The 13,758-nt window shown below is 38.9% G+C and overlaps 2 protein-coding genes across 2 annotated transcripts; both read right to left on the bottom strand.

The window, feature by feature from the left end:
• Positions 1-118: 118 nt before the first annotated feature.
• On the bottom strand, positions 119-2,160 carry LOC113686938 (uncharacterized). The gene is given in 4 exon segments (XM_089191319.1): positions 119-1,291; positions 1,443-1,534; positions 1,537-1,771; positions 2,131-2,160. Coding segments are annotated over 4 exon segments (765 nt in total). The 3' UTR covers positions 119-883.
• Positions 2,161-4,031: 1,871 nt separating this feature from the next.
• LOC149035665 (uncharacterized) lies at positions 4,032-7,975 on the bottom strand. The gene is made up of 4 exons (XM_089190838.1): positions 7,781-7,975; positions 6,375-6,941; positions 5,530-5,736; positions 4,032-5,377 (listed from the first exon to the last, which is right to left on the bottom strand). Exons 2-4 carry the CDS (start codon positions 6,936-6,938, stop codon positions 4,970-4,972), a joined length of 1,179 nt encoding a protein of 392 aa, XP_089046964.1. The 5' UTR covers positions 6,939-6,941; positions 7,781-7,975; the 3' UTR covers positions 4,032-4,969.
• Positions 7,976-13,758: the final 5,783 nt, after the last annotated feature.

Below are 13,758 nucleotides of genomic sequence, written 5' to 3'. Positions count from 1 at the left end.
TGATCTATTGTTAAACGGATCAATAGAAACATGTAATCTATTTCTTTTATGTAATAAAAAAGCAAAAAATTATGAATGGTGACGTCATCTATTTGTCCGTCCTCAAATAGATCATAAGTAAGAACCAATCAAAATGCGTTTATAATTCAGCTTTAGCCTTTACACCCTAACATCAGTATGCATATGCTCCATACTTTTTCTATACAATTCTTAAGGTTATAAAAAGGAGAATTTGTTTAACAATCAAGAGCTTCTTAAGTTGTTGATCATGTCATTATTATTTATAATAATTCAAGACTAATAGGTGCGAAGAAAACTGACTTTCGAGCTATTTCTGCCATTCTTCTATTTCCGCCTCTGAATGTACATCAACTCGCTACAAGTCATTGACTGTGGGAAACGCTATGGACACAATCTGGTATGTAAATTTGTTTTAAAACGCAAAACTCACAGAAGTCTTTTGTTTTATCGGCATAACTGATCGATCGAAAATAAGCTAAGTAAAATTATTATGCGCTAGAGCGCTAAGATGGTCTCAATGGTTTAACTGTTAGCCGTAAAACAGTTAAAAAATTTAATCGTAAGGCGTAAAAATTGACAAATTTTGATCGTAAGTCGTAAAAAAAAAATAACTGTAAAAATTTTCTCTTTCTACAATGTGTCATTTGGGTTAACCGTTAGCTGTAAAATGGCCAAAATCCTAACCGTTAGCCGTAAAAATCATTCCCCCATTGCCGCTATGTGTCACGTTCGGGTTCGTTCAGTGTCATGAACTTGGGTTTCCTGTACGCTAACTTAGTCGAAAAACTAAAAAACTGACAACTTTTACTTGATCATTAATTATAATCCCTCTTCAAACTAAAACTCAAGGTGAAGGGTAGGTTCAGTCTGCCGTCATATGCACCAGTAATTTTCTCTCTCCCGTGAAGGCCATTCGTCCATGCTGAACGTTAAGATTATCAAGCGCTATTAAATCACCCTTCTTCCACCGAAACCCAGTTGCGCATGACCATGAAACTGCTCTGATGTGTTGTAACACTTCCGGTTCGATGTCACTTCCGTCTCCATAATAGGTGTGATGGGGATATTTCTCATCCGGAAGATCAGAACCTTTGTACCGTGGCAGTGCTTTCAAGTAAGTACAGTGGTAACTTGTTGCTTGGTTGAACCAGATTTTTTCTCCTGTTACTGGGTGAGAAAGAAAGGCCGGCGCGGTGTAAGTCAGGTACATATCACCGTTATCGTCCCATCTTACAGTGTTACCTCGCTGCTGTGCTCTTATTTCTGCTGCCTAAAAGAGTAAATAAAGTCATCAGTGTAAATTCAATAACCGGAGACTGAAAATCGTCATTTTTTTTTTAAATCTCCACAATTTTGTTTTTGGCCTTTAAAGTACAATCAATTCTTACATGGGATTCCTGATGTGAACCAAGTTGTATTACCTTTCTGTCGTCAGTGTAAAACTGATGCTGTCAGGGCATGTAGTCTGATCGTGATTTGTCCGGCAGATGTCGTACATACATGACTCCTTTACCTCGAACTTTTTTACGACTTCGGAATCAAGTTTGGATACAATGTCGCTGCATCTAGCCAAAGGAGTCTCGCCACCACAACTCTCGCCAGGCTCTTTTGGGCAAAAAAAGAAAATCTGTGGAGGATGAATGAATCCATGGGAAAAATTAATAGACGGATAAAAGAATGGACGAATCAACGAGTGGACAAATAAAAAAAATAATCGTATTAATGAACAAACCATGAATGACCAATGAACCTGTGAAGCAATGAAGCAAAGAACCAATTGATTAATGAAGTAATAATCGAAAGGGTAAATGAGAGGATTAGCAAATGAATGGGTGAACAAGAGAACATGTAAATAAATATAAAAGGGAACGAACAAACGAATGAATGGATAAACGATTGAACAGATGGGAGAACGAACTGATTAAGGGAGCAAATAAACCAAAGTACGAGTAAACTTATCCACGAATGAATGAATATATGGATGAGCGAAAGAACTACTGAATTAGTGATAGGGCATCATAAACCTGGTGACTGAGTGGGGTAGTGAGGAGCGCCCAGAAATACCTTGGTGTCTCAGCATTATTAGTCTGTGTTTTAGTCTAAAAATACCTTCTTGGGGAAAGTCTTGAGATACGCCATTTCATTGTGCAACTCGATGGTGTACGCTCCAGGTTCAGCACTGGCAAAGTAGATGTCAGAATTTTTCAGTTACTTGGGTCTGGATCCAGCACCACCCTCGTAGCTCAGAGGCTTGCCTCGCATTCCTTGGGTTAAGCCCAAGAAGTCCTGTGCTGTTTCAGCTGGAATTCCGCGGAACAATATCGCCCGCCTATTAGTAAGATTCTTCTTTATGTACTCCATGCAATTTGCACCCATTTCTGAGAGAGAGGACTGGTCTCTAGTTTTGACGCGCACTCCGTGCGGGAAAGAGTCACTTGGCTCCGCCAAGAACTCTGGGAATCCTTCACCCGTTCAGCCTAGGAGAAACTCCCTGTCTCGCAGCCGTGGTCTGGTTTTCGGTGCCAGCTCCGCTTTAGGAATTCGCTCAAAAATTCTGCCTGTAACTGAACTTGTTTTAGTAGACAAGAAATAGGAAGTGGCCAGTTTTATCGGACTGAGATGGCTGAGACGAGTTGACTGCCTCCAGCCGATGTTAAGACAAACGTTGACATGATTTGTTCGATGAAAATGATATTTATTGGTTCAAAAGTAGCCGTTAAGTCGTTGTGTTCTTGGCTATCTCAGAATCTTCTATTATGGCGACGCAAATGTAGCCGTTAAGTCATTACTTTACTGATTGTGTGAGATTCTCCTATTAAAACAGCGCAAAGGTAGCCGTTAGGTCATTGCATTACTGGCTCTCTGGGACTCTCCTATTATACAGACCCAGAGGTGGTCATGATGTCATTGCGTGACCAGCTCTCTCACAATCGCACAGGTTGTAGCCTACGTGAAGCCGCACCCTCCTTCCCCCGACCCCCCCCCCCCCCCTCTTGAAAACGGTAAATTCACTTTTTTGGTAGATTTACTGTTTATGAGAAGGGAATAATTTTGGTTATAATTCATCAAATATTTTTCGTCGCGTGTGATTGGTCTAAACGCTTCATTTGACCAACTATCCTCCACCTGAAACTGGGGCGTGCACGAGGATATACCTCAAGTAATATTCACTAACTTTCAAGCTCTTCGTCCATTACGATAAGTCTTCGTTTAAAACTTGAGTTTAAATTTAAGATAACTTTGTGGTTGCCAATAGTTCGTAAACACTTTTTTCCCCGTAAGTTACAAATATATTTGTAGGATGATAAACACAGTAGCCTCTATTTGGCACGAAAATATACCTGTTGATCACATTTCAAGGACGAAATTACTCGTGTCTGCGGGAAACCCCCGGAAGTTCAGGAGTTGGCCTCACGCTTGCCACCAATATTCATGCAAATTACTGTTTGAAACCTGTAAGATTCATTATCTACTTGGCGCGTCCTATAGTCGTGAAAGCAAAATTGTTCTTTGAGATGGTTTCAGTTTTGCTGCAGCCGCTAATTTGGAAAGTGAGGCAAGTGCTTTTGCTTATCGGAATTTCTCTGTGAAGCATACATCTATTACTTCCGAAAAATAAAACGATCACTATTTTAAAATGGATATTCAGCTGTGGGTTCCTTATGTCGCTTGGTGTTGAGAAGTTACTTGCATTTGGAATCTGAAAAATTCAAGCCCTCAATGGCTAACTTCTTTGAAAGTTCCAATTTATTACTTGTCATATAAACATTAAAATAGCTCTTTCATTCTTCTCAATAGATTTAATTTGACACATCACTTATTACTGAAACAAATGAAATTTAGTTTTAAAACATTCTTTAGCTGTCTCGTATCATTTCTTTCGTTATCATTAATTATTCCGTCCCTTAAATTTTGCCTCTGAACGTTTTTGAAAGAAAGCTTGTTTATCGATTATCAACGCTGATAGATATCTATTCTGCATTTCAAACATTAAATCTCCAAAAAAGTAATTTCCCACTTTCAATGTCCCATTTTATTTCCCCATTCCCCATTCCCCATTCCTCATTTTTGCTTTTAGTTACATCCGATGCAAATGTTATATTAATCAACTGATATTCGTGGCAAAACTTTTTGTCCACAAATGCAAATTGAATGATTAAGATCCATTATTTAACATTTTCGTGATCAAAGTTAAAACAATCTTTGACACAGAACGACAAATAGTAGCAAAAAAAATGACTAAACATAGAAAGAATTCTGTGTTTTATCAACCAAAACACACAAGCTGGCAATTTACCCTATCCTTATTACTTTTTATGTAGTGATATTACCTATAAATGACTTCTGACGGTGAGAACGTTTTTAGGAAAACTGGAATTTCTAGTAGTTAAAGATATTTTAGTTCTATTCAGTTATAGCAAGGCAGACAATGGCGATCGTTGATTACATCGGAAGAATAGTATGGAAAAGCACGCTATTAGATATCTCGTACCACTTATTTCCGCTGCATTGCGTGACTGAGAATTTGTTACTGATGAAAATAAAGTTCTTCTGCTTCCACGTCAAACCAAGTACCTTGATATAACTGCTCTGTTTGAAATAAAAGCAGAAAAGCAGACCACTGTACGTGGCTGGGCGCCTCATTAATATATAACCTGTTTCAGAGCACTTGAGGTTAATAGCTGAGAAACATTTGCAAGTCAAAAAGACACAATGTGTTTGCAAAGTTTACCCTGGGCGGATTTTTATAATTATTGCGCCCAAAGCAAAGACAAAATAAAACTGTTTTCTGCGATAAATTTCAGAAGGAAAAAATTTCGTGGCTATCAAACTTTCCCTCTAGATTCTAGGATGTCAAGATAATCTAACTACATCATAACAAAAATGTTACATAATAATATGCCAAAATTACTTTTCTTAGCTTTAAAATACAAATTCAGGTTCGGGTTTAATCTGTCGTCATATGCACCAGTATTTTTCTCTCTCCCGTGAAGGCCATTCGTCCATGCTGAACGTTCAGATTATTAAGCGCTATTAAATCACCCTTCTTCCACCGAAATCCAGTTGCGCATGACCATGAAACTGCTCTGATGTGTTGTAACACTTCCGGCTCGATGTCACTTCCGTCTCCATAATAGGTGTGATGGGGATATTTCTCATCCGGGAGATCAGAACCTTTGTACTGTGGCAGTGCTTTCGAGTAAGTACAGTGGTGAGTTGTTATTTGGTTGAACCAGATTTTTTCTCCTGTTACTGGATGAGAAAGAAAGGCCGGTGCGCTGTAAGCCAGGTACATATCACCGTTATCGTCCCATTTTACAGTGTAACCTTGCTGCTGTGCTCCTCTTTCTGCTGCCTAAAAGAGTGAATAAGGTCATCACTGTAAATTCTATACCGGGTTCGAGATTGAAAATCGTCATTTTCTTTTGAAATCTCCACAATATTTTTTGTCTTCAAAGGACAATCAATTCTTAGATGGGATTCCTGATGTGAACCAAGTTGTATTACCTTTCTGTCGTCAGTGTAAAACTGATGCTGCCAGGGCATGTAGTCTGACCGTGATTTGTCCGGCAGATATCGTACATACATGACTCCTTTTACGTCGAACTTCTTCACGACTTCAGGATCAAGTTTGGATACAATGTCGCTGCATTTAGCCAAAGGAGTCTCGCCACCACAACTCTCGCCAGGCTCTTTTTGGCAGAAAAATAAAACCTGAAGAAGATCAATTAATGCATTAGAAAAATTAATAGACGGATAAAAGAATGGAAGAATCAACGAGTGGACGAATGAAAAAATAATCGTGTTAGCGAATAAACCGATGAACCTGTGAAGCAATGAGGCAGTGAACTAATGGACTAATGAAGCAATGATCGAATGGGTAGGTGAGAGGATTAGCAAATGAATGGATGAACAAGTGCTCAAGTGAACAAGTGAACAAGTGTTCAAGTGCTCAAGTGAATAAGTGAATAAGTGAACAAGTGAACAAGTGAACAAGTGAACAAGTGAACAAGTGAACAAGTGAACAAGTGAACAAGTGAACAAGTGAACAAGTGAACAAGTGAACAAGTGAACAAGTGAACAAGTGAACAAGTGAACAAGTGAACAAGTGAACAAGTGAACAAGTGAACAAGTGAACAAGTGAATGAACGAAAGAACAAGAAAACGAGAAAACAAATAAACCAAAGTTCAAGTAAACTTATCCACAATGAACGAATGTATGGATTAGCGAAGGAACTACTGAATTAGTGATAGCGCATCATAAACCTGGTGACAGATTGGGGTGGTGTGGGGCGCCCACAAAATACCTCGGCACCTCAGCATCACTCGCCTTTATCTCATTGTAGACATACCTTCCTGGGGAAAGTCTTGAGATACGCCATTTCATTGTGTAACTCGATGGTGTACGCTCCGGGCTCAGTAGTGGCGAAGTAGATGTCAGAATTTTTCAATTCCTTGGGTCTGGGTGTAGCACCACCCTCGTAGTTCAGAGGCTTGCCTCGCATTCCTTGGGTTAAGGTCAAGAAGTCCTCTGCTGTTTCAGCTGGAAGTCCGCGGAACAATATCGCCTGGCTGTAAGCAAGGTTCTTCTTTATGTATTCCATGCAATTTGCACCCAGTTCTAAGAGAGAGGATTTGTCTCCAATATTGACTCGCATACCGACCGGGAAAGAGTCACTTGGCTCTGCCAAGAACTCTGGGAATCCGTCACCCGTTGAGCCTGGGAGAAACTCCCTGTCTCGCACCCGTGGTCTGGTTTTCGGTGCCAGCTCCTCTTTAGGAATTTGCTCAAAAATGCTGCCTGTTACTGAACTTGTTTTTGTAGACAAGACATTAGAAGTGGCATGTTTGATCGGCCTGATATGACAGAACCGAGATGACTGCCTCCAGGCCAACGTAAAGACAAACGTTGACATAACCTGTTTGATGAAAATGATATTTATTGGTTCAAAAGTAGCCGTTAAGTCGTTGCGTTATTGGCTATCTTAGAATCTCCTATTATACGTACGCAAATGTTGCCGTTAAGTAGGGGGTCACGAAAGCTAAGACCTAAGATACAGTATGAAATTATAAATTTACGAATCCGTAAAGATGCCGTAAAGAAAGCGTTAAGATCCTCTTTACGCGTCTTTACGAACTTCTTTACACTCTCGTAAAGAATGTCTTTACGCATTGAAAACGATAGTACGTAAAGACCACGGAGAGAGACTAAAAACGTTCTTAATGTGCCTTGTAAAAAGTCGTATAGAGAATATTTACAATATTTTACGGCGACTGTTAAGCGATCAGAAAGGCGATCTTCACGCGTTGCTAAACTATCGTAACTGGGCAATATTTACACGCCCATTTGCCATTTTCCAGCTGTCTGAATTTTTTGGCAACATTTCCTTTCGCTAATCAGACTATAACGAATGCGAGCTCGTGACAACATCAACGTAATGCGCTATCCTAGTGCGTATTGCCAAAAGTCGTTTTGAGAACGTTTGCGATATTTTACACTTCTGTAAAACGATGCCGTACATGCCTTTCAAGAACTGATCCATATATAACAACTCGTGTTTTACACATTGCAATTTATTTTATTGTCATAACTCTTTAACTTAATTTTGTAATTTTCACAGTAACGTAGCAAGAGGTTGATATACACAGGATAAGAACTGAAAAATACAAATATCATAAATATGAATATTTTTACATAGATATACAAAATGTCTCATTGGTTTCGCACAGCTTGTAGGCACATGAACCTTTGAGTTACCTTTCTTTAATTTCGTTTCCTTGCTGCCCGAGTTTTTCTCGACGACAAGTTTACACAAAGAGTCCACTTTGTTTGAAAGCTCTTCGAACTTTAAGGCATTTTGTTCATCGCGCTGCCTCAATTTTTCTCTTTAAGATTGGCTTTCTTTCAAAGAATCGTCCAGTAGCACAGTAAAACTGTCGCTCACGCTGATGTGGTCGGAATTTCTTGACATTTTGAAAGAAAAAGAGTTCACAGATCACTTCACACGCCAAAACTAGGAATAAAGGCCGGAAATCCTTGACATTTTGAAAGAAAAAGAGTCCACAGATCACTTCACACGCCAAAACCAGGAATAAAGGTCGGAAATTCTTGACATTTTGAAAGAAAAAGAGTTCACAGATCACTTCACACGCCAAAACCAGGAATAAAGGCCGGAAATCCTTGACATTTTGAAAGAAAACGAGTCCACAGATCACTTCACACGCTAATAAATATTTATTGCCGCATTACGAACATTAAATCTCCAAAAAAAGTCATTTCCCATTTTTAATTTCTCATTTTATTTTCCCATTCATCATTCCCCATTCTTCATTCCTCATTTTTGCTTTCAGTTACATCCGATGCAAATGTTATAGTAATCAACTGATACTCACGACAAAACCTTTTTGTCTACAAATGCAAATTGAATGATTAAGATCCGTCATTTGACCCTTTAACTCCCAAGAATGACCAAGACAGAATTTCTCCTTACAATATTAATACATTATCTAGCAGACAAGTCATGAGAATAAAGAAAAACATTAATTAGGGGATTACTAGTTGATCCAATACCAAATTCTCCAAACTAAAATCACAAGAACTATATGGCAGACAGTAAGGAGAATTACCAGTGAGATCTTGGGAGTTAAAGGGTTAACATATTCGTAATCAAAGTGAAAACAATCTTTGACACAGAGCGATGAATAGCAACAACAAAAATAAGATGAATTGTGTTCGCAATTCTCTAATAGTTTTTCTTATGAACTTCTTTCTTAAACCCAATATACCTGTAGTGTTTTTAGTTTTCATATCATGGTTATATATATATATATATATATATATATATATATATATATATATATATATATGATTATCCTACTGTAATTATCCAAGTGTAGCTATGTGGAGCTGTTTTGTTCCATGTTTTCTATATATCTTTTTTCTCTTTATTACTGTCAAATTGTAAATATTTTAAAATTTGTGTAATGTTTTTCGAGAAACAACAAAAATACTTCAATACAACAAAAAAGGTCGATGCAAATGCAAGGAAACACACGTGTAAACTGCCCTGACCAAAATGAAAAACGCAAACGCAAGCAAAATAATGAAGTAATAATTGAATAAAGCAATGAGCATGAGCGAATAAGCGAATGAAGAAATGGACGTATGAACAAATGGATGGAAGAATTTACAATAGAACACATGGAGGAGGATTCTGGACTAACATGATGCTTAGCCTTCATTGCATGTATCGTTATCATTTCATGCTATTGGATCACACTGTCATACCATTAGATCATTCTTCTACACCATGGAGTCATACCTTCATATTCCATTAGATCGTATCTCCATGCCATTGGATCATATCTGTATGATATTAAATCGTATTTCCATGTAATTCTACTGAAACTGTTTACCATTAGATCGTACTTCCATGCCACTGAATCATACCTCCATGCCGTTAGATCGTATCTCTATGCTATTTGACTGTAACTATATGCCATTAGATCGGGCCGCAATCAATGGGATTCGATCTTATCCGTATGCCATTCGATCGTTCCCGGATGTCATTTGATCGCGCATCATATTTGATCCGACTGACCGAGGCAAAACACCGATTTAAGTGACTGGGTTCGATGTTACCTAAATACTGTGATACATTACTGAAATTTAATTTTTAGAGTTAATGGAACCTACTGGGAAGAGTCGTGGAAGATGGATGGATCAACACCCCGTTTTAGAGGGGCGCTCTTCGCGAGGAGGACCACAATTCTAAGAAAAGTGTTACTGAAGAGAATTAAAAAACCCGGCCGTGGGGAATGAGAGTTCCTCTCAAACAACAACAACTATGTGGCAGAGGATTTTAGGTTTTTCACGTCCGCAGGGTCCTTATAAACTAACTTGGCTTGCACAGTGTTTTTCGTCACCAGTTGTTGCAAGACCTCGAATTCAAAACATCCTCCAAATCTATTTCCAGTTTCAAAAGACAAAATTTAATCTTATCAAATTTTAGTCCAGAATCCCCCTCCATAAAGAATTGAATCTCATTGGCATTGCAAAACAATCTAATGGCATACAATTATGATCGAATGATGTAAAGATACAACTAATGACATAGAGGTATGAGACAATGTCATAGAGGAAAGATCCAGTGGTATACAGCGGTTACGGTCAAATGGGAAGAAAGTATGTTTCAATGGCATGACAATACAATAAAAACTATGATGGTACAATCCGTTAGCATGGAGAAAACATTAAGATGGAATGAAGGCTACAATGTTATACTTCAGTTTCAGTCCAAATTGTTTTAGTCTAACAAAAAATACCCTTTATTTGTTTCAATTTAAGGAAGACTCCAAAGAATGAAAACACGTCACGGCAAAACTAAATTTCTTAAACATCCTTCGTCGGAAAACAAGAAGCCCAACATAGGTTAAGTTGACCATGATTGCCGCAGATTTACCACGGGTTAATAGATCGTTTTCACTCACGTGACCAATTCCTTGACTACCGTTGCTACGCCGCCATATTGGTGTACCTCAATTGTAAACAAACTAGTAGCGTCCTTCGCGTGGAACATGGTTTTGTGTCTGATCGTTGGCTGTGGCAGCAAAAGTGGACGAGATAAAGGGTTGTACTTTGCAAGGGTGCCTTCTGTGGTCACAAATCAAGGCGAAGAGGCACAGAAACTATCCGAAGAAAGAAGATCGCGCTGGATTTCAGCGAAAAGCAGTGACGATCTGACCCAAGAGATCTTAGAAAACGATCGTGTGTGCGAAAAGCATTTTGTTTCAGGAAGGGCAGCTAAGAGCTGGGATAAATTTAATATTGACTGGGTTCCGACATTGCTTTTGGGACACAAGAAAGCTACTGATCGAGCAGATCATAAAGAAGCAGCGGCAAAACGAAGCGAGAGAGCGAGGGAACGTGAACTGGTGAAGAAGCCGGCTTTTGAAAAGAGAGAACGAGAGCTAGAACTAGAGCGAATGGCGAAGAGACAGAAACTTAATGAGCCCGGTGAACAGGTTTCAAACCTCAGCTTTGAAGGAAATGAGGACGAAGAGAAAAATTAACAGTTAAAGCTGGCACACAAACTGAAGAGTTTGAATATTTATTCAGCTCTCTAAACATTGACCGGAAACCATTTGATCGGTGGGAATTTGTACAAAACGAAGAAAAAGTTAAATTCTACACTGGATTGCCTTCCTTCGATATCCTGCAAAATGTTTTCGAACATGTTTCTCCGTTTGTTGCTTACAAGTCCCAGAATCTGACCACATTTCAAGAGTTTGTTATGACTTTGATAAAACTTAAACTTGACGCACCACATCAAGATCTTTCATATCGCTTCAATGTCTCCCTTTCAACAGTTTCAAGGATTTTTTCATCCTGGATGGTAGCGCTAGATGTACGCCTGGCTCCACTTATCAACTGGCCTGAACTTGAGGATTTATGGCGAACTATGCCACAGTGTTTTAAATATTCATTTGGAAACAAAACTACCGTGATTATTGATTGTTTCGAAGTATTTATTAATAGACCATCAAATCTGCTCGCAAGAGCACAGACATGGTCATCGTACAAACACCATAACACTGTTAAGGTGCTGATTGGGATAACTCTACAAGGTACAATCTCCTATGTTTCCCAAGCTTGGGGAGGACGAACATCAGACAAATATTTAACTGAGAACTGTGGAATTTTAAATAAGTTGTTGCCTGGGGATCTGGTCTTGGCTGACTTGTGGAAAAATTACGGGGATTACGCAATCGAAAGTGGTACACCAATATGGCCGACCGGAAATGATGTGACGTCACGTGAAAACGATCTATACCAGGCGCACTCTGATTGCGTTGCATTGTAGTAGCGATATTTTCAATATGGCGGTGAAAGCGGCAGAAATCTGCAGATTTGGACAGAGCTTTCCGTAAAAGTTAGGTTGTTCCTTTTTTTCTGTCACCATAGTTACGCGATATTTGATTGATTCCGAATGTGTAGAGGAATTTTTTGTACGTATGTGTCGCGTATTCAATGGTTCTCAAGGAGAAACGCAATTACTGTTTTTTAGAATGTAACTTGAGACCAGTTTTCGAGAAGGTCAAATTTGATGTACGTTGTTGTTTGAAGCCTTTCAAAAATTTGAATGGCCGCTTTGGTCCTCTTTAACAGCTCTGACTAAATGCTCTCGAATGCTCTCCAACGGTACACGTGTTTATGCATTTTAAGTGATAGTGTTTGAGACCGGTCATGGCCGCAAAAGGCCTATTGTTGTGTTTAGTGTATTGCGTTACATAGCGTTACCATTGTAAGGACATTCCCTGTATATTCAATCGTGTTGTAAATCTACTTTCCTAAGTAAAAGCAAATTAATTAATCACGAGTATTGTATGGTAAATCTACTATCTTGATCACTGAATGAAGGACAGTTGAATTAGAGCAGTGAAAGGAATCACTTGACCAATGAGTAACTCTACATTGCACGAGACGACACGCCGGGTAAACCGGAGAGCACAAGGCAGCGCAGCAGCCGACCTTTAAAAGGTGTTGATAGGCTTTTGCGACTCCTGCCATTCGCTAACGCTTGGAAATCTTCTTCCCTCAAAGTTTAGCTGTTATAAGGATATCTTTTAATGATTTTCCTTCGCGATTTGATAATTAGGGTTAGTTTTAAGGTGTCATTTCCCCATCTGTATTTTCTTGAGGTTTGGCGAAGCTGGATGAGATTGTGTTACAAAAGGTAATATAAATTTTCTTCTGTGTGCGTCTTTTGTTTTAAGTATACTTTCTTTCCTGCAGAAAATTACTCCGGAGATACGTTCACAACCTCTATTATACTCTATTCTTTAAGCTTGTTATGAAACTCTGTACTTTTTTTTTTTTATTAAACGTGGGGCGTGACGAATTCGTTCTTAGCAGGCGAAGGGCTTCTTCTTCTACGAATCCCGTATTTACGCCAATGATGACACGAAAAAAGGTTCGTGTATCAGAAGGTCTTTTTAATGCTTTTAATATAAGACTCACGTCTAGGAATGTATTTTCTGAACTTTTTATTATTCACACAGCATATGAAAGTCACGCTCAAAGAAAGGCTCTATCGGATATTACGTGACACCTGCCGTGACCCGACTGACCAAAGAATCTGCGAATTTTAGAAGATTTCGCTCTCTCTCTCTCGTTTAAAGAATGTTATCGTTCTGTTACCTCCAGATTATGAAAGCAAAATCTTTAGGCTTTACGTAGAGGTGTGAATCATACCGGTAAACAATAATCTTGTACTGGCAAATAAATCTTTTGTGTTGCTGACTCGCGATATTTTATGAAGCTTTGACCTCATTTTTCGAGATGGGGAAAGGCTCTGGGCCGAGGTTTCTACAACGCATGCTCCTATCTGCGCGTTACCGCCAAATTCGAAAAGAATAATAAATTCCGCGTATTTTGATGTATAATTCATTAGGGTACGGTTAAGTTTCGGCCTGGCAAATGGGCCTTGAAGTCAACGCTTTAGTTCTATTTCTGCTGCTGACCTTTGTAATCAGCGCGAGTGCGATATAAGAGGAATTCGACCTAGCAGAACCCGGAGATGTTCCTTCATTTACGTACGAAATAAACAAGTAAGTATCCATTAAAGCTTAGTTAATTTATTCGAAGATTCATTGTGTTAAAGAGCCTTTTCGTCTTGTTTTGTAGCTACCTCATCTATTCAGTCTGTAAGGAACTAGAAAGGAAAATCGACGACT

Source organism: Pocillopora damicornis, chromosome 13 (assembly GCF_964200805.1).
Source record: "Pocillopora damicornis chromosome 13, jaPocDami1.2, whole genome shotgun sequence".
NCBI lineage: Eukaryota > Metazoa > Cnidaria > Anthozoa > Scleractinia > Pocilloporidae > Pocillopora > Pocillopora damicornis.
Note: the sequence above shows the minus strand (reverse complement) of the source record. Positions and strands in the feature narration are given on the sequence as shown.

Excerpts from the sequence above, each read along its gene's own strand:
- LOC149035665 (XM_089190838.1), bottom strand. The coding sequence starts at position 6,938 with ATGTCAACGTTTGTCTTTACGTTGGCCTGGAGGCAGTCATCTCGGTTC. Across the intron at positions 5,737-6,374 it reads TCAAGACTTTCCCCAGGAAG|GTTTTATTTTTCTGCCAAAA; the intron begins GTATGTCTACAA and ends GATCTTCTTCAG. Across the intron at positions 5,378-5,529 it reads TTTACACTGACGACAGAAAG|GCAGCAGAAAGAGGAGCACA; the intron begins GTAATACAACTT and ends TCACTCTTTTAG.